The following is a 22563-nucleotide window of genomic DNA, read 5'->3' as shown; positions in this document are numbered from 1 at the left end:
CATACTGAGATGCAAGTTCTAGGTTTTAGTAGAGGTACTTCAACTAAGATTAGAGGATGTTTTTACATCCAAAATGGAAATTATGTTTTCCAGCAATTACTATTTGTAGCCCAGGTTACAGTTTCATAAAGAGAGAACAAAAGAAGACACAGCTATTTTGCGCCCCTTGGGTGGTACCACCAAGAAGACTTGGTGGAGGAATCCAGCTTGATTTAAAGCTTGAATAAAATATGGGGTTGGAATTGATGACTAAGAAGAGGAGAATCCCAGGATGATAATAGCTCCCTTTGGAATAGAACTTTACACCTCACAAGGTGTTTTCATCTGCTTTATTATATTTGACCTTCACAACAGCTGTCTAACATAGCACTTATTGCATGGTATTTTTTTTAAAGATTTTATTTATTTATTTGACAGAGATAGAGACAGCCAGCAAGAGAGGGAACACAAGCAGGGGCAGTGGGAGAGGAAGAAGCAGGCTCATATCGGAGGAGCCTGATGTGGGGCTCGATCCCATAACGCCGGGATCATGCCCTGAGCGGAAGGCAGACGCTTAACCACTATGCCACCCAGGCGCCCCTATTGCATGGTATTTTTAATCACTTATTTACAAGTCTGTTTCTGTACTAAACCTGGAACACTCCAAGGACAGTGACTATGTACATTTCCTATGCTTAGTATGGTACCTGTTACAGGGTAGTTGGCTGCGAGTATTAGGGAAATGAAGCAAATTCTATCACTTGAATGCCTCATATAAACATATTATTAGGGATGCCTGGGTGGCTCAGTTGGTTACGTGGCTGCCTTTGGCTCAGGTCATGATCCTGGGGTTCTGGGATGAGCCCTGCTTTGGTCTCCCTGCTCAGCAGGGAGCCTTCTTCTCCCTCCCCGCTCCCTGCTCCTGCTCTCTCCTGTGCTTTCTCTTGCTCTCTCTTGCTCTCAAATAAATAAAAATTAAAAAAAAAAATAAACAGATATTATTAAACTGTACTATAGATGCAAAACCTGAGGCTTATGGAATTTGTGCCCAAGTCAAATAAAAGGCAGAACACTGCCCCAGATCTCACCTTAAATACAGAGTCATTGCCAAAATGCAGTATTGTCTGTGTGCTAAGAACACACAAAAACTAAAGGGCTAACAAGACACATCCTTATGGAGCATCCAAGGAAATGATAACACCCAAGTTTGTATCCAGAAAATGACCTGATAGTAAATTCCAAAGCTCTCTAATAGCATTGACCTGAATGTTGCAGAGATGAATACTGAGGGAGTGGAGAATAAGAGAATGTCCCAGGATTTGATAATGGTTGCTGAGAAAATGATTTTTGCATAGAAAAAAGATTCCTTTTGATCTTATTTACCTTAACTGTAATGATGAAGAGTACTTTAGTTTTGAGGTTTGAATCCTGGTTGTTACCTACCACCAACATCCTTATTATCTACACAAAGCTCCTGGCTTAAGGAAATTTTTAAAAAAGATTTTATTTATTTATTTATTTATTTATTTATTTGAGAGAGAGAGAACACACGAGCGGGTGGGGGTTGGAGGGAGGCGTGGAAAGAAGGAGAAGCAGATTCCCCACCACTAAGCCTGGATCCTGACACGGGGTTCAAATCCAGGACCCTGGGATCAAGACCTGAGCCACAGGCAGACACTTAACCGACTGAGCCACCCAGGCTCCCTGCTTAAGGTAATTTTTGATGATTTTTTCTTACTGGATGTAAACAGGAACATGTCACAGATATGAGGTGCTGAGTAAGTTCCAGTCCCATCCCCTTTGGGATATGTCAGATGCCTAACTCTCTCTCTCCATCTGTCTGTCTCTCTTTCCTTGTGGTAAGGATGCGTAACATGAAATCTACCCTCTTAACAGACTTTTTTTAAATGTACAATACCATATGATCACTCACACCTGTTAGGATGGCTACGATGTGGAAAAAAAGAACCCTTGTGCACTGTTGGTGGAAATTCAAAATGGTGCAGCCACTGGCAAAACATTATGGAGGTTCCTCAAGAAATTAGAAATAGAACTACCATATGATCCAGCAATTCCATTTCTGTGTATATATCCAAGGGAATTGGAATCAGGATCTCAAAGAAGGATTAGCACTACCATGTTCACTGCAGCATTATTTGCAGTAGCAAAGTTGTGTAAACAACCTAAATGTCTACTGACAGATGAGTAAAGAAAGTGCACCCCTTTTGAACGTTTTTCCAAAGAAGACATCTAAATGTCCAATATATACATAGAAATGTACTTATCATCCCTAATCATCAGGGCAATGCAAATCAAAACCACAATGAGATATCACCTCACACCTATTAGAATTGCTAGTATCAAAAAGACAGTCAATTAAGCACCTGCCTTTGGCTCAGGTTGTGATCTCAGGGTCCTGGGATCAAGTCCTGCATCAGGCTCTTTGCTCGGCGGGGAGCCTGACGTTCCCCTTGCTTGTTCTGTCTCTCTCTCTCTCTCTCTCTGACAAACAAATAAATAAAATCTTAAAAAAAAAAGACAGGAAATAACAAGTGTTGGCAAGGATGTGGAACAAAGAAAACTCTCATACACTGTTGGTGAGCATGTAAACTGGTGCAACCAATTTGGAAAACAATGTGGAAGTTCCTCAAAAAATCAAAAATAGAACTACCATACAATCCAGCAGTTTCACTTCTGGGTATTTTTCCAAAGGAAATGAAATCACTGTCTTGAAAAGATATCTACAGTCCCATGTTTACTACAACATAATTTACAATAGCCAAGACATGGAAACAACCTCTGTGTCCATCAGCAGATGAATAAATAAGGAAAATGTGATACATATTTACATATACACAAACACACAGTGGAATATCATTCAGCCATTCCCCAAATAAGGAAATCTCACTATTTGTCCCAGTATGGATGATGCAGATGAAATATGAAAGCATTGTAATAAGTAAAATAAGTCAGAGAAAGACAAATACTGTATGATATCATGTGTATGTGGAATCTAAACAAAAAAAAAAAAAAGAAAAGAAAAGAAACCCCAAAAACCTGAACTAATAGATACAGAAAACAGATTGGTGGTTGGTGGAAGTGGGAGTTGGGGGTGGGTGAAATGAGTGAAGAGAGCCAAAAGGTACAAACTTCCAGGTATGAGAGAAATAAGTCCTGGGGCTCTAATGTACAGCATGGTGACTGTAGTTAATAATACTGTATTGTATATTTGAAAGTTGCTAAGAGAATAGATCTTAAAATTTCACAAGAAGAAATTGTAAATGTGTGGTGATGGATGTTGTTAGCTAAATTTATTGTGGTGATCATTTTTCTATATATATATAGAACATATATCAAATCTTGTACACCTAATACTAACACAATTTTATATACAAATTTATATGTATATATCTACTAATATATTAGTATATACTAATAATTTTAGTATTAAAATGACTTTTTATATCTATCCTATACACTATTATCTTGTTTATGTCAATCTTCTTGGTTCCTCATAGATGACAGGAATCTTTCTCTGGCTCCTTAGAAAATTTATTAGGTAGGTGCCTACAAAAAATAACAGATGTTCCTGATTAATATTTGCTTTTGTCTTTTGCTAGCAATATACTGCCTTCTGTATGTATATCTGACTGCCTCATTTAGATTCTCTTACTCCTTTAAAATATCCATGTATGTTTTCATATATATGCTATTTTTAATCCCTTATCAACTATTTTATAGACTATAAAGCTGATGCTTAGAGAGATTCATGGGACCTCCATGCCCAGCCATCCAAGTGCCCCTCAAGTCTTTGTTTTGTAAGCACTCACTGAAAATCTCCAAGAAGTGCATATAACATGTAGTGTTGGCTACACTAATTTCATCCTTACTGTTACTTCTGCCGTTTCTTCTTTCCAGCTCATGGAGTATCTCTTGCACTTGGTCTAACATTCTTCAAAATATAGTTTGTGAAGTTTTCTTCCAGGGATTCTAAAAACCTGAACTTGAAACTGCATGCCATGTTGCTTTCTCCCTCCCTTATTCAAATCTGGGCCTTATTATCTGGATCACAGATATAACTATACCTTAATGTAGTCGATTGCTCCTGCAGTTTCCTTCAGAATGAGTTTTATTCCTTTATTAAGATTGTCAGGGACACCTGGGTGGCACAGTCAGTTAAGCATCCAACTCTTGGTTTCAGCTCAGGTCGTGATCTCAAGGTCATGAGACTGAGCCCCACATCAGGTTCCACCCTCAGCATGGAGTCTGCTTGAGACTCTATCTCCCTCTCCCTTTGCCTCTCCCCTGCATGCTCGCTCTCTCAAATAAATAAATCTTAAAAAGAAAAAAAAAGAACAAGAAAAAGATTGTCAGTTCTTTAGGGTGGAGATTATTCCATGTTTTCTGGAACACACCATGGTCCCTTAAATAGTGCAGCCTACATGCAGAAAGGTTCTCCTTGCACTCTTATTGATTGATTGACTGAGTCAACAGTCCCAGAGCACTTTTGGATACTGAGGGTGGAAAATTGAACAGGACATGTTTTTGCCTTCAAAAACCTTCAAGTTTAGTGGGAAGAGACAGGTGACCAGATAATATGCAGTATTATTATACTCAAGATACTTTAGAATTATGAGTTTGGGAGATGTAAAATAGATTGTAAGAATTTTGGAAAGGTTTCAAAGAGGAATTGACATTAGATTTGGGTTTTGAAAGCTGAGTAAGTTTGCCAGGCAGAACAGGACTGGGGGTTGGAAAAGATGGATTCAAGGAGCAAGGATGGGGCAATTCAGGTGGAGACACAGCACGTGTTAGGGTGTGAAATTGTAGAAAGGAGTCGGCATGTTTGGAGAACGGTCAGAATTAGAATAGGGTTAGTGTGTGAAGGTCCTTGTATTCTGAATGCATGGGCTTGGATTTTATCCCATGTGGTAGGTATCATAGAGTGTGAATTCCAGAATCAAACTGAGTTTGGCTCCAGTGTGGACTTTATCGTTTACCTTTTTAAAGATGAAATAAAAGATCATATAGATAAAGGACTTAAGCCAGTGTCTGGTGTAGTCTGGTGTATCTAAGCACCCAGGGAGAACCATGGGAGAACATGAATTTTAAAGCAGAGTAATTATATCATTGAATTAATTTCATTGAAATTACTAGATTTTATTTTACATACTTTCCCAGAATTGATTGTTGAGAAAACAACCATGATAGCAAGTGGAGAATGGAAGAAAAAACAAAAAAAAAAAAAAAAAAAAAAAAAAGGACTTTCTAAGCTGAGTAGCCTTGGTTAACAGTAATACTAAATAGAATCTATTGAATGCCTGCTAAGTGCTGTGCTTGCATTATCTCATTTAGTTTTCACAGCATCATGTAGTAAGGAAGTACTCTATTATTATCCTCATTTTACGGACAGTGGAGATTAAGGAGGTAAAATGGTGCCTCAAGGTCACATTGGCTAGTGCTGGAACCAGGTTTTAAGGTCTTTGATTCACTCTACTGTGTTGGTTATTTAATATCCCTGAGCCTCATTTTCCTCATCTGTACCATGGAAAGATCATTCTTGGGAGAATCTAGTGTATAACCAATGGGAAGGGACCACTACTGTGTTTGATGCACAGTAATTACAGCAATGGTAATAACTGGTTATTGTTACTTACTTTAGAACATCTCTAAACGTAACTTAGAACATTAATCTGAAACTGACTTTGGGGAGGAATGAAGAGAAGACTACTGCAGTAATCCTATCACTATGAAACTAACTGGCTTCATACTGGAAAGACAGAACATTTCTCTCTGTGGCTCTGAATTTTATACAACTTTATGTATAGTCCTTTCTGAACACTCAGTTCAGGTTAATATTATTTAGTTTATATTACTCTTAATTCTGTTTGCACTGGTATAAGCTGTAGCTTCTGATAGCAAATGAGTTAACTGTACACATTAGTTCTCCTGTGGGACAGGGATTTTTGTTGCATTGCAATTATCTGTTTTTTTTTCTGACTCTGTTCTCTTGTGGACTATGGAGTTTCAAGGGTATCAGTCAAGTCTTTGTCATCCATTTATCTCCAGAGTCTTGTAAGTGCTTGGCTCGTGGTAGGTGCTTAATACATGAGCATTACACAAGGGAAGAAATAATTGAATCAATGAAAGGCAAAACAGTCTTAACACAGACATCACATTTTGGAATTGCTTTTCAAATCTGAGTTCCTCGTGATTATGACATGACTACTATCAGATTCTCTGAAGAGTCTATGAAATATTTATACCCACTAAAATTAGAAGCTACATCTACTAGGTGAAAATCAGTTACTCAAGTGATTGGAGATTAATACCTCACCTAATTGATATCCTGACATTGCAACAGTAAAAATCACCACGTACCACCCTCCTTCCTTCAAGTACTGGAGGGGGACTATAGATCTATCTATTTCATTTGATTAGGGAGCACTTTTCCAAAGAAAGACTGGGAGGCTCAGGATGTCTATTCCTCTCCTTCAGGGGGTACGACATGACATGAGCACCTCAGAACGCAGACTCCAATGAGCACTCTGATGGAATGGCCCTGCTGAGACAAGAGATCATAACATTCATTATTGAGGTTTTAGCCATCTCTGAGGTGGGCCTTCTCAGTATGAACTCACACCATAACAGGGCTTAGAGAATTTCCAGTTCTTAGAGCACCTCCCTGTTTAGGACTCTCTTTCACTTCTCCTGCAATCAGGAGGTCTCTGCTCTGAAACACATTTAGATTGTCCACTGTGGAAATACGAAAAGATGACAAGTTATGCTAGATTCCGACAGAAGAGAAAAAAATTCACATAAAAGGAAAATAACAACATAATATTTCAGGAAGCTAGAGTGTTAGGGATACATATAATGTTCTTATTCCTTTCCAAATGTGGGGGTGGAGGGAAAACGAAGAAGTGAGGGAGTGTCTGTAAGGCCCCGTCATTGTTTCAGGTAAGATGATAGTGTTCAGCTCTAGGGCTGCTTGCACAGGAAAATTCTCTCTCCCTGCCAGGTAACTTGGCTCTGGAAGAATCACCCCAGGCATGAATTCACTGGGTCCTGTCCTTTGCATAGATTCAGGATGGAAAACATAGGCAAATGAGATTCAGGGTGACACTCCAGGTTTTCTGTGATTGTTAAGCATTTCTTAGCCCCACCCTGCGACGGGTTGTTTGGTAATGGCCACAGAACCAGCCCAGATGTTTGCAGAGTAAATATGCTTGACTCTGACTCTGGGAAACAACTCAGGGGAGGAGTGGGAGCTGCTAAGAAAGAGGGCCTCAACAGCTGATGCCAAAAGTATCTGTAAAAATCGAATACTGATTCTCTCCCCAGCTCTTCTATTCAATTCCAAAGGCAGCACACTGGGATTAACTACTGTAACTTCTTTAGAAATGGTTTACATTGCCGCTATCTCCTTTCTGATAGCTTTTTCTCTTAATATTCATTCTCAACTTGTTTCTCCTGGATAAATGTCATTGTATGTGTATGTGTGTGTATTTATATAAACAAATATGAAGTTGGAAAGAAAGATTTGACAGTCTTGGACATTTTGGCCTCTCCTTTTATGTGTCTCTAGGCCTTTTCTCCTCCCTAATGGAAAGCTCTGTTAGAACACTGAAGGACTCGCTTTCCCTCTCCAGTACTTTCACTCTCTTCCACCAGTTTTTATTTAATGCTAAAGAAATGGGAAGGAAGAAAAAGTAGGAAGGGAAAACCATTTGTTCCCAACGAATTGTGCTTATCCATGGGGCTGAGATGGTCATTCCAACAGAACTATCCTTACTAATGCATGCAGTAGTCCCCTGGGCTTCACCTGGATATATCAGTGTAAAAAGCCTTGTCATTACTTCAGCTATATCCAGACAAGTGAGGAAACAAAAGCTAACTATTATCTTGCCGTTGTAGAGAAACTTAGACTATTCCCCGTGTAGATACATTTAATTGCTATCTCTATATATCTGGACCTGACCCAAGGAATAGTGGTCTGGTTGACCTGGAGTCCCCTTACCCTTTCCTACTATCTCCTATCCATCTCCTCACCCATATTCAATCAAGACAGCTTTGAGCAAATCTAATCGCTGGGCTGATTGGATCTGAGATTTCCAGACATTGACTAAATACTCTCAGGAACAGTGCATGACACAATGGAGACCTAATGTTTACCATGAATAGCTCCATGTCATCTCCTAGACGAATGGATCATTCCACAATATTGGTTTATGGATATAAATTGGAATGACCTAGGAAACTTGTTACAGTACAGACTTTGTCTCAGTACGTTTGTTAGGCAACAAAGTTTGGGAAGTCCAGTCCTAGACAATTGCTTCAAATCAGAAGTCACTCTGGACAGAGCTCCTATAGTCACTTGATACAGTCATTTTCACCTTGTCCAGCCAACTCCAGTGCTGTTTGACTGATTTTCAAGGACAGGAATTATGGCACTTTGTCATGTGTGAATAGAAGGAAACCAGTAGGCCCAATGAAAGGAAACCATTTTGTGGGAGTTACTTCCACAAAATTATCCATTGAGGCTTATCTTCTGGATACACTGAGATCCAAAGATGGCTGTATAAAGGGATCACAGGCATAAGGACCCCAGATACACTAATGTGCACACACATATATATGCCTACACAGGTACACATGCTCTCATTGCCTTGTCCCTGGGAGCCACGGACAAAGCTGGCCAAGCTCTTGGCCAGGGCTGCTCTAAATGATTGGTCAAACTATATGCTACACAGTTCCAGGCACCGTTTTCACAGACTGCAAAATGAATTCCACCGCCCCCTCTCCAGAAGTTGTGCAATGCGGTGGTCCTTGGAGAAAGTTAGACATTATTTTGAAAACTAGAAGGAGCCTACTACAGAGTAAGCAAATACAATGTTTGGGGTGAAAGTTCAACAGGGCTCAACAGAATTATCTTCTTGCTGTGCAGCTGGATCCCAAGCTCTGCTCTCAGCACACGCACACACACATATGTACGCACTGTACTTCCTGCACTTCCCCTTTCCTTTCACCCAGGCTGACTTGCAGGAGCTTCCCTTCCACACCTTTGTACCACTGATGGATGGGGAAATGCCACAACACAGTAGAAGTGGAGAGTTAGCTCATGGTGAGTGATTCCCCAACTCGGGGCTCCTCTGACATTCTGGAACTGTTCAATGCCAATCTTAACAATATTTATCTCCAGAGCCCTTTTCTTGAAACACGGTCCCATGCAATAAAGCACGTTCATTTCATGCAACACAACTAAGTTGATGCTTATAGTTCTAAATAACCCAGTTGCCTGGGCATAGCTCAGTTTGGAGAGCCTGGTATGAAGGAACATGCACAGCGCAGCGACAGGGGTTGTTTGCCACCAGACACAGAGAAAGAAAGGAGCTGCAAAGCTATGGTAGCTAGAGGAGGACTAGCTTTCCTGATTTCAGTTCATGAAAAGCCTCTTGCCTCTACAGCTCACTAGTTTGGCCCGGCATTTGCCCTTGTCTGTAAGATGATGTTACATCGAAACAAAGTCAGATTAATTCCCAGGTTTGTCTGGGACAGGGCTGGAATCTTTCCTCATTGCAGTCCTTCCCTCAGAACCAGTCCTAGGCTTTTGCCCTTTGTTTTGACAACTGATTGGACAGTACTGAAATGTGAATTTCCTCCAATCTCTTCCACTTTGCAAACTCCAGAAGCATTTGACCAATAAGTTAAAATCCATGGGAGAACTGAATGTGAGCTAAGGCTTCAGACATGCAAAGCACACGATCCTGGGAAACAGCAGCATCTGGGACAGGAGGCTCCCATCACTTCACATGAGGATGGCATGGGTTTTGCAAATCAAACACACACAGAAAACCAGTGGTGACCCCGTTGGACACACTGCATGGGGTACACAGTGGAGCGAGGACCTAGACCAGGGAGCCACCTGTTCCTCTAGCTTACGGACATTGATTTCACACCACCTCAGGCCACTCACAGTTTGCTTACCTGCTCATTGTTGCTCTCCCACCATTCCCCACACTCCCTTTGGGGGTGAAACACTCTATTTCCGACTTGTGCTGGGCCAGTCTCCTGTCTTTGTACCTGGTGAGCATGAACAAGGACAGGAGCAAACAGAAAGATATGATTGTGTGCTTAACTGGCCAGGCTGAGGAAGAGCTGTGGCTGCAGAGGGTGGTCCCATGACAAAATGGACTTCTGCTCTTTCCTGCAGTGGCTGACCTGTAATACGTATTAGATACTTGTGATGGCATATGGATAACATTTGGCATGATTTTGTTACTGCTTGTTAAACCACACATGATCTACCCTTCCGTAATGCCTATTAATCTATGATTTCATCACATTTAATAGTCAATGGTAAAAGAAAGGCAATTCTTAGCCTTTAAGAAAAAGATTAATATCAATAAATTAGAATTCATTTACTGTTTACCATGTGCCAGACATGGTGCTAGGATTTTACCTAAATTTAATCCTGGCAAGAACCCTATGCAGAAGCTCTGCTATGATTATATCCATTTTGCTGAAGAAAAGAAGCCCAAGATTGTAAGGATTAAGTAGATTGATCAAGGATTTTGAACACAGGGAGTCTAAATTTAGAACACACACTTTTAGTCATTGTAGTGTGTTGCCTTCCATTATGGGTTGTTTTGTTTTGCTTTGTTTCCAAATTGCTCTTTTCATTAACAAAGCTTTGTTGAGTGGCATTATGTCTGAGCATTATTTTAGAGACTGCTGATGCCAAAAGCAAAGAGATGCTTCTTGGATGTAAGAGGTTCATATAACCATTAAGCTGAAGTTGAACAGTCACTATTGGGCTACCTGCATTGTGGCGGATAGCTCAAACAGCTTTTGTATCAGAACTGGCAATTCACCACACCTGGAAGGTACTAGATATTTCTTTGTCTAAAGTAAATTATAAGATTCCCAACATTATGCTATATGGTGAATCAAGATGAGCCTTTATATTTGAATGACAGTTTTTAGAGCCAACATGCTTTCACGGAAATAATCTTTTCTTATTCATCAGTTTAAGCCTGTGGGTAACTAAAGAGGGTACAGTTATGCTCATTTGCCAGATGAGGAAGCTGAGACTTAATTCAACTGACTTGACCAACGTCACAAGGCTTACTGGTAAAGAATAACTGTTAGTAGAGCTTGCAAGGGCCCAAGACTCTTAAGGTTTATTGCCTTTTCCTTTCTAAAACTGGAGCCTAATATGATGCCACTTCATCCATACGCCTGGTGTTCAAAGGCAGTGATAAAGTGACTTGGTGTCAGAAGACTTGTTTACCCTTGGTATAGTCATCTTTCCCCTAAGTTTCTTTTCTTGCTGTCTCAAAATTAATATGAAATAAAACAAAATGCAACAAAAGCAAAATCATTATTAGTCCGGGATAGAGGTCTTCCTCTCTTAATTTTCTTTTAAAATGTTAAAAGTCTTTAGTATTTGAATAAAAATGGCTCACTAAATTAAGCCAAGTGGATGGAATAGATTACCTTATTCAATAGACTTTAGTTGAGCATCCATTTAATTCTAGACAATGCACTTTGGCCTGGAGATACAGAGATAAATAATTCACAGGTCCCTCTTCACAGCGTTCACGGTGTAGTGGAGAAGGAGGGGAAGAAGGTGCATGTTGTTTATCAGTTTCAGCCAGTGATCGTGAGAGAGGGTCTTCTGGAGATTTCTAGGAACAGTTTCTTTCTTTCTTTCTTTCTTTCTTTCTTTCTTTCTTTCTTTCTTTCTTTCTTTCTTTCTTCTTCCTTCCTTCCTTCCTTCCTTCCTTCCTTCCTTCCTTCCTTCCTTCCTTCCTTTCTTTCTTTCTTTCTTTCTTTCTTTCTTTCTTTCTTTCTTTCTTTCTACTCTTGGCAAAGAAAACACTGGAAACCGTGGCCTCTTCTTGCTATGGACAATTGTTTGGTGTGGTACTTAGCAATGCTACACCCATGTTGTAGGCATGAGAGAAGATAAGCCAACATTCTAAAAAATGGTGGCGCGAAAGATTAGAAGAATGTAGGCCCTAGACAGTATCTCTGAGCAATGGAATTAGCCTGTTTCATCTCAGAACTTCTTTTTATGTAAGTCTTATCATGTCAGCCATTTTGAATTAGGTTTTAGATTCTCTGATGCCAAATCCCCCTAGATTTTACTTTGCTTTTGTTACTTTCTCTACCACAGCTGAGTCTAAGAATGTCTAAGGTTGTTTATAGCATTAGGTTTGGATATTTATAAGTTCTCTCTCCGTGTGTGTATGTGTGTGTATTTATGAAGACCCTAAAGAAGCAAGTTACTAACAAATGCTTTAGTCTTTACTTAATCATTTGTTTTCTTTTAAATACTGTTCCTTTTTATATATACTACCATATATAAAAAAGTTTAAGAATCTTCATAGAGTTAGATTTTGTATAGGAAGAAAAAGAGGGAGATAGATTGGGTAGAACAAAGGATTTTTTTCTCGATAACCCACATTTAGGGAACACCTAAACAATTGGCCCTTATAACCATGGTACAAACACCGCTGTTAATTTATTGGAAGCCATGCTAATTGTAGTCCTAACCCATGTAATATGGTGATTTATAAGAAAAATACATTTTGGTTATTCAAATAACCAAATATAAGTAATGCAGATGACTAAATACATATGAGAATGTAGATATTTCTTTGATATATTTGGTTTTCTTCCACTGTTCGGGCTTAGGGTTCTCAGCCGAACCCTTGGAATTTCCTAAGTGTTGAGAGTCATAAAGATGCCTTTTGCTATGTGAATAAGCTGAGTTCCCAAAGCACTTAAGGATGGGGGCTGGTTGCCAGTGCGGTCAGCCAAGTGATTAGAGGGTTGGAACTTCCAGTCCCACCCCCCTTGCCTCTGGGGAGGGGAGGTGGCCTGGAGACTGAGTTCAACCACCAGTGGTTGATGATGTAATCAATCATGCCTTTGTAATAAAGCCTCCATAAAACACCAAAAGGACAGGTTTGGAAAGTGTCTGGATTGGTGCACACGTGGAGGTGCTGGGAGGGTGGCCAGCCTGGGGAGGGCGCAGAAGCTCCACAGACCTTGTCCATGCATCTGTTCCATCCGGCTGTTCCTGAGGGATGTCCTACAAGAAACCTGTGCTCTGGTAAGTAAAATGTTTCCCTGAGTTCTGTGAGCCCCTTGAGGAAATTACTCAAATCTGAGGAGGGGGTCATGAGAATCTCTGGTTTATAGCCAGTTGGTCAGAAATATAGGTAACAACCTGACTTGCAACCATCTCAGAAGTCCAAGGAGGGGGTCGTTGGAACCTCCAATCTATAGCTGGTCGGTCAGAAGCCCAGGTGATAGCCTGGGCTTGTGACTGGCTTCAGAAGGGGTCGTGGAGGGGAGACAATCTTGTAGTACTGAACCCTAGACCTGTGGCATCTCCAGCTTGAAAGTGCCAGAGTTGATGTGAATTATAGGACACCCAGCTGGTCAAGAGAATTGCTTATTGGTATGGGAAGTGCCCACACTCCCAACACACACATACATGGGAACTGGGTCCAGGAAACCAAAGTAACCAGTTACTATGGGTTTAGTCTTACACTTTCAAACTTCAATGGGAACTATCACAAGTCAGAGCACTGAAAAGTACTTCAATAAAGCTTTTGGTCACATGTTTATTAGCATTGGCCTCAGTCTGCATGGATTTGCCAGAGATTTTCCTCAATCACTTTTCCTGTCACTAGACTAAGAAAGTATCAGGAAAAACAAAGAATACAAAGCTGTGTCCCTATGTGCTCATCCCTTACCTAGTCCAGTTCTAGACCCATGGAAAGGTGGTCCTGGCTCTCTGATGATTTTGGAATTCTCTTCCAGATGCCATCATGTCTGAGCTTGGAGCCAGATTTTATTTTCTAGTTTTCCCTTTGCCTTCCTGGCTTTGGACAAAATGTTTCTGCCTTTAGTTTTTAGTCATTGTTTCCCTTTCCCTCTTTCCCACTATGGGCCTTCCTAACAGTTCCCCTCCATCCCAGTATGATTTTCATAACAGCTTTGGAAACATTCAGCTTTGTTCCCATGCTGTCCTCAAACACCAGCCTAGCCTCAGCTTTTGGACTCCAGGCATAGTTCAGATAAGACCCCTACCCTTGGGTAACCTCGTTAGCGATCATCCAAACACAGTTTCTAATTTTAAAATGTATGAGGCAGAGTGCAACCCACTGCATTTTATTTTCCAGATTTATTGACACATCACCTTTAGAACTATCCTAATTTTGGATGCTGACAGTGATAAAGTAAGGAGGGAAACTCTGACATACATGTGAACAGCATTTCCAATATTGTAGAAAATGTTTCCTGTACCAATTGATTCTCTTAACAAACAAAGTAATTATTTTCCTCATCCTTCAGGAGAGCCTGTGGCTCAGAACGCTTTACAGTCTGGCCAAGTCTCCATAATGGCCAGTCACAGAAACAGGGCTAGAAATCACATGTTCTACTTCCAAACATCATGCTTTTTATTAACACCTCACTTCTTAATGTCGTTTTACACTGAAAAAAAAAAAAAGAAACTTTTCTAAATAATCTGATAACCCATTTGAGGGACTGAAAATGTCATACATGAAGGGAATAGTGTGTACTTAATGCAGCAGGGCTTTGAGCTCAATATAAACCTGTTTTTTATTTTCAAAGGTCAAATTTGACTACACCATGGCCAAGTAGAACAGATCACCCTCCAGGTCCCCTGCTAACATGGAAACAGACTGCCATTCCTCTGACTAGAGTTTACCTACAAGGGAATACACAAAAATCTGAAGGTCAAAAAGGCATTGCTGAGAACAACTGTCAATCATTGTTGATGTAGGGGATACTGCACCATATCAGAAGACACACAGGATGAGGTGGTAGACTTTTTCAACAACTCTGTAAAGTGTTACAAAGAGAACTGAGGGAAATTCCAAGTCAATCTTTCAAGGCAAAGACTCAGGGGAGATTTCTAGCTGAAGACAGAAGGGAAGTCCTTACAGATCTTCATTTTAAAGGGAAAGAATAAGGCCAAATCTAGTTCGTGATTACAAAGTTATTCCCTAATTCAATCCCATCTTTCTGCCCTCTCTGTGTCTGTACCGAAGTAAATATATTCAAATGGTTTACTACTAGTTCCAACAGATCTTGTGGCCTCCGTATCCAGAAAAGAAATAACTTTTGTCCCGACTCGCAATGTCAAGTTGATTCACTCAGAGATGTCAGATTAAAAACAAAAAAATAAGCGTGATTAATAGCCTGAGAAAATAATGTCAGAGATGAATATAAGTTGGGAAAGTATTTGAGAGGCTGCCAGGGAACATACTGCTCTGTCCTGTATAAAATAAAAGGGAGGTAGAAGTTGACAGGTGGGGAAGCAATGCAAATAAGCAATTAAAATGTAAAGAATCAGCTATATTGGCCCAGTAATTCTATTCATAGGAATTAATTCTAAGGAAATAATTCAACAGAAGCTCAAAGGCTTCTGTACAAAGATTATTCCTTTCAGTGTTGTGGAAAAATAGCGGAAACTAAACAAAACAAGAACAAACCGCTGGAGAATGGTTTAATAAATTATAGCATAGCAATATTATGGAAATGTGTTAAATTTGGTATTGAGTAAAGCCTTTCATTTAGCTTCCAGAAAATTCCCCAAGGATGTATTTTAATCCCACTTATGATGAGAACTTGTTTTCAGATATGAATCATCTGAAGTCATTGCCTTCCGCCATGTGCTTTTTTTTTTTTTTTGACATTATTTGTTTCACAATAGAAACCCAGGAAGGTAGAGATTTTAAAACTAATTCTAAGGTGCTTTACAAGCTTACACAACATCCTCAACAGGGAAAACTTTTCAGGGAGGAGCACAATGTTGATTGACCAGAGAGAGGATCTCCAGAAGAGAATAGGATCAGCCTAAAGAATCCTTGGGGCAAAGCAGTAATTACAAGTTGCTGGCTTCTCTCTTAGGACTGAGGGATTTTCAGATAAAATAATTTAGTCTTCCTGAGAACTGATGAGTTGTTTTTCCAACAGGAATTTTTCCTAACATTTTTGTGCATAAACAGCTGGAAAAGCTTTGGAGTCAGACCAAGCTGGGTAATGACAAGAAGAACCAATATTTACTGAGCACTGGGAATGTACCAGACACATTCTGAGTACCCAAACTTAACTGATTTAATCACTCAACAGCTCTACACATTAGGTACTCCTGATTTTCCTGTTGTACAAATGAGGAAGAGCCAGAACTCAGGGAGATTTACCCAAGGTTACCAGATTGGTTAACTCTGATGCATATTGTTTCTCACTAAAATGCTGGTTACCAATACTAGTGGGGCCATGTCTTAGGCCTGGTTCTGTCTTAAATGGCTGAAGGCACACCGGGAACTGTGCTATTTTTGAACCCTTTTATCTTTTTGCTGATCTCCTGGCTTAAGCCCCTGCTTCTGCTCTTCTTTTGACCCTTTTTACGCTAGTGAATAGGGAGACTGGTCCCTCTTCCCCTCTCCCATACTGACCTTGGTAACAATCTGCACTTTAGTAACTTCATTTTCTCAGTCTGGGGTCGGTTGGAGCCCAAACCTCAGTGTTTCTCTGTGGAAGCAGATTTGCTCTGAAAGTAATAGAGAATTGGGGGCCCTCACTTACAACAGTCCCTTGCAAGGCCCTGTTTCTATTTTTAATTCACATTCTGTTATCTTTTTCTTAAATAGAATCCCTTCCCCAAATTGTATGACCTTAAGTTTTATAAAACTTGAATCTACTGGGGTGCCTGGCTGGCTCAGTCGGTTAAGTGTCCGACTTTTGGTTTCGACTCAGGTTGTGATCTCCTGTGTTGTGAGATTGAGCCCCATGTGTCGGGGCGGGGGGGAGGGAGTCTGCTTGAGATTTTCTCCCTCTGCCCCTCTTTCCTCCCCACCTGCTCGCTTGCTTGTGCTCTGTCTCTAAAATAAAAGAATAAGGAACACCTGGGTGGCTCAGTTGGTTGAGCATCTGCCTTTGACTCAGGTCATGATCCCAGAGTCCTGGGATCGAGTCCTGTGTTAGGCTCCTTGTTCAGTGGGGAGCCTGCTTCTCCCTTTGTCTGCTGCTCCCCCTGCTTGTGCGCACTCTCTCTCTCTCTCTCTCTCTCTCTCTCTCGCTCTGACAAATAAATGAGTAAAATCTTAATCAATCAATCAATCAATCAATCAATCAGGTTGCCTGGGTGGTTCATTCTGTTAAGCATCTGCCTTTGGCTCAGGTCGTGGTCCTGGGGCCCTGTGTAGGGCTCCCATCTGGTCAGGGAGTCTGCTTCTCCCTCTATACCTGCCTCCACTCATGCTCTCTCTTTTTCTCAAATAAATAAATAAAATCTTTTTAAAAATTAAAAATAAAGACAGTTGGAGTTAAGATGGCGGAGCAGTAGGAGACACCGTTTTCAGCCGGTCCCCCGAGTCGAGCTGGATAGGTACCAGACCAGCCTAAACAACCACGGAACCAGCCTGAGACGCAGAAAGACGCATCTGGATCTCTACAAATGAACATCTCCAGCGCTGAGTATTGAGGTACGAAGCGGGGAGCCATGAAACCGTGCACAGATATCGGAAGATAAACGGAAGGGGGAGGGAGCCGCCGCGTTCTGGCGCCGGGAAGCGGCAGCCACTTGCACGGGGGAGCGGGCGGGCTCGAGGTCGGCACCCACAAAACAGCAGACTGAGACCGTGAGCCGGGTGCACGCGCCACCAGGCATCTCGCGGATCACCGGAATCCCGGTGCCCTCACTGGATCCAGACTGAGACCGGGAGCTTCCGGAGCGCACGCCGGGCGGCTGGCAGCTGGCGGCATTAGAAACACAAAGGACAGAGACGCCGGCCCTGGAAGTGAGGGCTGGGACGCCGGGTGTGGGGCGCACATCCCGGGACGCTGCAGGGTTGAGCAGCACCAACAGAAACAGAGTTAAAGTGGCCAGAACATTAGTAGAGAACGGGCCGCAATCCCTCTGTTCTGTGACAGAGGCTGAAATTCGGCCGCTGCTGCTCTGACTCTCAGAAGAGGCACAGCAAACCGCCAGGGAAAGCCGCCAGAGAACAAAAGCCTGGAAATACCGGCTCAGGGAGTGCCCAACCCCATCCCCCCTCGCAGGGAACGCCGAGACTCTACCCAAACAGGGTTGCCTGAGTATCGGCGCGGCAGACCCCTCCCCCAGAAGGCAGGCTGAAAAATCAAGAAGCCCACAACCCGGGCGCCTGGGTGGTGCAGTCATTGAGTGCCTGCCTTTGGCTTAGGGCGTGATCCCGGCGTTCCGGAAAGGAGTCCCTCATCGGGCTCCTCCGCTGGGAGCCTGCTTCTTCCTCTCCCACTCCCCTGCTTCTGTTCCCTCTCTCGCTGGTTGGCTGCCACATAAATAAATAAATAAAATCTTTAAAGAAGAAGCCAACATCCCTAAGATCCCTATAAAACAAGGGGCACGGCCTGGGACCCAGTCAATAATTTGGGCTCTGGAAACCCCGCAACCTCTCTTCATCAGAATGACAAGAAGGAGAAGCCCCCCCCAGCAAAGAAAAGACAGTGAGTCTGTGGCCTCTGCCACAGAAATAATGGATATGGATGTAACCAAATTATCAGAAATGGAATTCAGAGTAACGATGGTCAAAATGATGAGTAGAATTGAAAAAACTATTAACGAAAAGGTTACTGAGAATATAGAATCCCTAAGGACAGAAATGAGAGCGAATCTGACAGAAATTAAAAATTCTATGAGCCAAATGCAGGCAAAACTAGAGGCTCTGACGGCCAGGGTCGCAGAAGCAGAGGAACGGGTTAGTGAATTGGAGGATGGGTTAATAGAGGAAAAAATGAAAATAGAAGATGGTCTTAAAAAAATCCACGCCCACGAATGTAGGTTACGGGAGATTACTGACTCAATGAAACGATCCAATGTTAGAATAATCGGCATCCCCGAGGGGGTGGAGAAAAACAGAGGTCTAGAAGAGATATTTGAACAAATTGTAGCTGAAAACTTCCCTAATCTAGCAAGGGAAACAAACATTCGTGTCCAAGAGGCAGAGAGGACCCCTCCCAAGCTCAACCATGACAAACCTACGCCACGTCACGTCATAGTGAAATTCGCAAATATTAGATGCAAGGATACAGTATTGAAAGCGGCCAGGGCAAAGAAATTTCTCACATACCAAGGCAAAAGCATCAGAATTACGTCAGACCTGTCTACACAGACCTGGAATGAGAGAAAGGGTTGGGGGAGCATATTTAAAGCTCTTTCAGAGAAAAACATGCAGCCAAGGATCCTTTATCCAGCAAGGCTGTCATTCAGAATTGATGGAGAAATAAAGACATTTCAGAATCGCCAGTCACTAACCAATTTTGTAACCACGAAACCAGCCCTACAGGAGATATTACGGGGGGTTCTATAAAAGTAAAAAGGCCCCAAGAGTGATACAGAACAGAAAGTCACAGCCAATACAAACAAAGACTTTACTGGCAACATGGCAACATTAAAATCATATCTCTCAGTAATCAGCCTTAATGTAAATGGTTTGAACCATCCCATAAAACGCCACAGGGTTGCAGATTGGATAAAAAGAAATGACCCATCCATTTGCTGTCTACAAGAGACTCATTTCAAACCCAAAGATGCATTCAGACTGAGAGTAAGGGGATGGAGTACCATCTTTCACGCAAATGGACCTCAAAAGAAAGCTGGGGTAGCAATTCTCATATCAGATAAATTGGATTTTAAACTACAGACTATAGTTAGAGATGCAGAAGGGCACTATATTATTCTTAAGGGAAGTATTCAACAAGTGGATATGACAATTATAAATATATATGCCCCCAACAGGGGAGCAGCAAGATACACAAGCCAACTCTTAACCAGAATAAAGAGACACATAGATAAAAATACATTAATAGTAGGGGACCTCAACACTCCACTATCAGAAATAGACAGAACACCCTGGCAAAAACTAAGCAAAGAATCAAAGGCTTTGAATGCCATACTCGACGAGTTGGACCTCATAGATATATATAGAACACTACACCCCAGAACCAAAGAATACTCATTCTATTCTAATGCCCATGGAACATTCTCAAGAATAGACCATGTTCTGGGACACAAAACAGGTCTCAACCGATACCAAAAGATTGAAATTATCCCCTGCATATTCTCAGACCACAACGCTCTGAAATTGGAACTCAACCACAAGGAAAAATTTGGAAGAAACTCAAACACTTGGAGACTAAGAACCATCCTGCTCAGGAATGACTCGATAAACCAGGAAATCAAAAATCAAATTAAACAATTTATGGAGACCAATGAGAATGAAAATACAACAGTCCAAAACCTATGGGATACTGCAAAGGCAGTCCTAAGGGGGAAATACATAGCCATCCAAGCCTCACTCAAAAGAATAGAAAAATCTAAAATGCAGTTTTTATATTCTCACCTCAAGAAGCTGGAACAGCAACAGAGGGACAGGCCTAATCCACGCACGAGGAAGCAGTTGACCAAAATTAGAGCTGAAATCAATCAAGCAGAAACCAGAAGTACAGTAGAGCAGATCAACAGGACTAGAAGCTGGTTCTTGGAGAGAATCAATAAAATTGACAGACCACTGGCAAGACTTATCCAAAAGAAAAGAGAAAGGACCCAGATTATTAAAATTATGAATGAAAAAGGAGAGGTCACGACGAGCACCACTGAAATTGGAAGGATTATTAGAAATTTTTATCAACAGCTATATGCCAATAAACTAAGCAATCTGGAAGAGATGGAATCCTTCCTGGAAACCTATAAACTACCAAGATTGAAACTGGAAGAAATTGATTCCTTAAACAGGCCAATTAATTATGAAGCAATTGAGTCAGTGATAAACAACCTTCCAAATAACAAAACTCCAGGCCCGGATGGTTTTCCTGGGGAATTCTACCAAACATTCAAAGAAGAAATAATACCTATTCTCCTAAAGCTATTTCAAAAAATAGAAACAGAAGGAAAGCTACCAAACTCATTCTATGAGGCCAATATTACCTTGATCCCCAAACCAGGCAAAGACCCCCTCAAAAAGGAGAATTACAGACCGATTTCCCTAATGAATATGGACGCCAAAATCCTCAACAAGATACTTGCTAATAGAATCCAACAGTACATTAAAAGGATTATCCATCACGATCAGGTGGGATTCATACCTGGGATGCAAGCGTGGTTCAATATTCGCAAATCAATCAGCGTGATTCATCATATCAACAAGAAAAGACTCAGGAACCATATGATCCTCTCAATCGATGCCGAAAAAGCATTTGACAAAATACAGCATCCTTTCCTGATTAAAACCCTTCAGAGTGTAGGAATAGAAGGTACATTTCTCAATCTCATAAAAGCCATCTATGAAAAGCCTACTGCAAATATTATTCTCAATGGGGAAAAGCTGAAGCCTTTCCCTTAAGATCAGGAACACGACAAGGATGCCCACTCTCGCCACTATTATTCAACATAGTACTAGAAGTCCTTGCAACAGCAATCAGACAACAAAAAGGGATCAAAGGTATTCAAATCGGCAAAGAAGAAGTCAAAATGTCTCTCTTCGCAGATGACATGATACTCTATATGGAAAACCCAAAAGAAGCCACTCCCAAACTATTAGAAGTTATAGAGCAATTCAGTAACGTGGCAGGATACAAAATAAATGCTCAGAAATCAGTTGCATTTCTATACACGAATAACGAGACCGAAGAAAGAGAAATTAGGGAATCCATCCCATTTACAATAGCACCAAAAACCATACGTTACCTTGGAATTAACTTAACCAGAGACGTAAAGGACCTATATTCTAGAAACTATAAATCACTCTTGAAAGACATTGAGGAAGACATAAAAAGATGGAAAGATATTCCATGCTCATGGATCGGAAGAATTAACATAGTTAAAATGTCCATGCTACCCAGAGCAATCTACACTTTAAATGCTATCCCAATCAAAATACCAAGGACATTTTTCAAAGAACTGGAACAAACAGTCCTTAAATTTGTATGGAAACAGAAAAGGCCCCGAATCTCCAAGGAACTGTTGAAAAGGAAAAACAAAGCTGGGGGCATCACAATGCCGGATTTCGAGCTGTACTACAAAGCTGTGATCACAAAGACAGCATGGTACTGGCACAAAAACAGACACATAGACCAATGGAACAGAATAGAGAGCCCAGAAATGGACCCTCGGCTCTTTGGGCAACTAATATTTGATAAAGCAGGAAAAAACATCCGGTGGGAAAAAGACAGTCTCTTCAATAAATGGTGCTGGGAAAATTGGAAAGCTACATGCAAGAGAATGAAACTTCACCACTATCTCACACCATAGACAAAAATAAACTCCAAATGGATGAAAGACCTCGATGTGAGACAGGAATCCATCAAAATTCTAGAGGAGAACATAGGCAACAACCTCTACGACATCGGCCAAAGCAACCTTTTTCATGACACATCCCCAAAGGCAAGAGAAACAAAAGATAAAATGAATTTATGGGACTTCATCAAGATTAAAAGTTTCTGCACAGCCAAGGAAACAGTCAGAAAAACTAAGAGGCAGCCCACGGAATGGGAGAA

The 22563-nt window shown here is 41.2% G+C and overlaps 1 protein-coding gene across 3 annotated transcripts in view; it reads right to left on the bottom strand.

Moving 5' to 3' along the window:
• The window catches only part of GRM5 (glutamate metabotropic receptor 5), a 502219-nt gene that overhangs the window by 8990 nt on the left and 470666 nt on the right, over positions 1-22563 (bottom strand). The window contains exon 8 of one of the 3 annotated variants that reach the window (XM_048217498.1): positions 9967-10062. The exons of the other annotated variants lie outside the window; for them this stretch is intronic. Within the exon in view, the coding sequence (XP_048073455.1) occupies positions 9967-10062 (96 nt within the window). The remainder of the gene's footprint in view (positions 1-9966; positions 10063-22563) is intronic. 3 annotated transcript variants of the gene reach the window in all.

Source organism: Ursus arctos, unplaced genomic scaffold (genome assembly GCF_023065955.2).
Source record: "Ursus arctos isolate Adak ecotype North America unplaced genomic scaffold, UrsArc2.0 scaffold_22, whole genome shotgun sequence".
NCBI classification, from domain to species: Eukaryota; Metazoa; Chordata; class Mammalia; order Carnivora; family Ursidae; genus Ursus; species Ursus arctos.
This window is presented reverse-complemented; position numbering and strand designations above follow the sequence as displayed.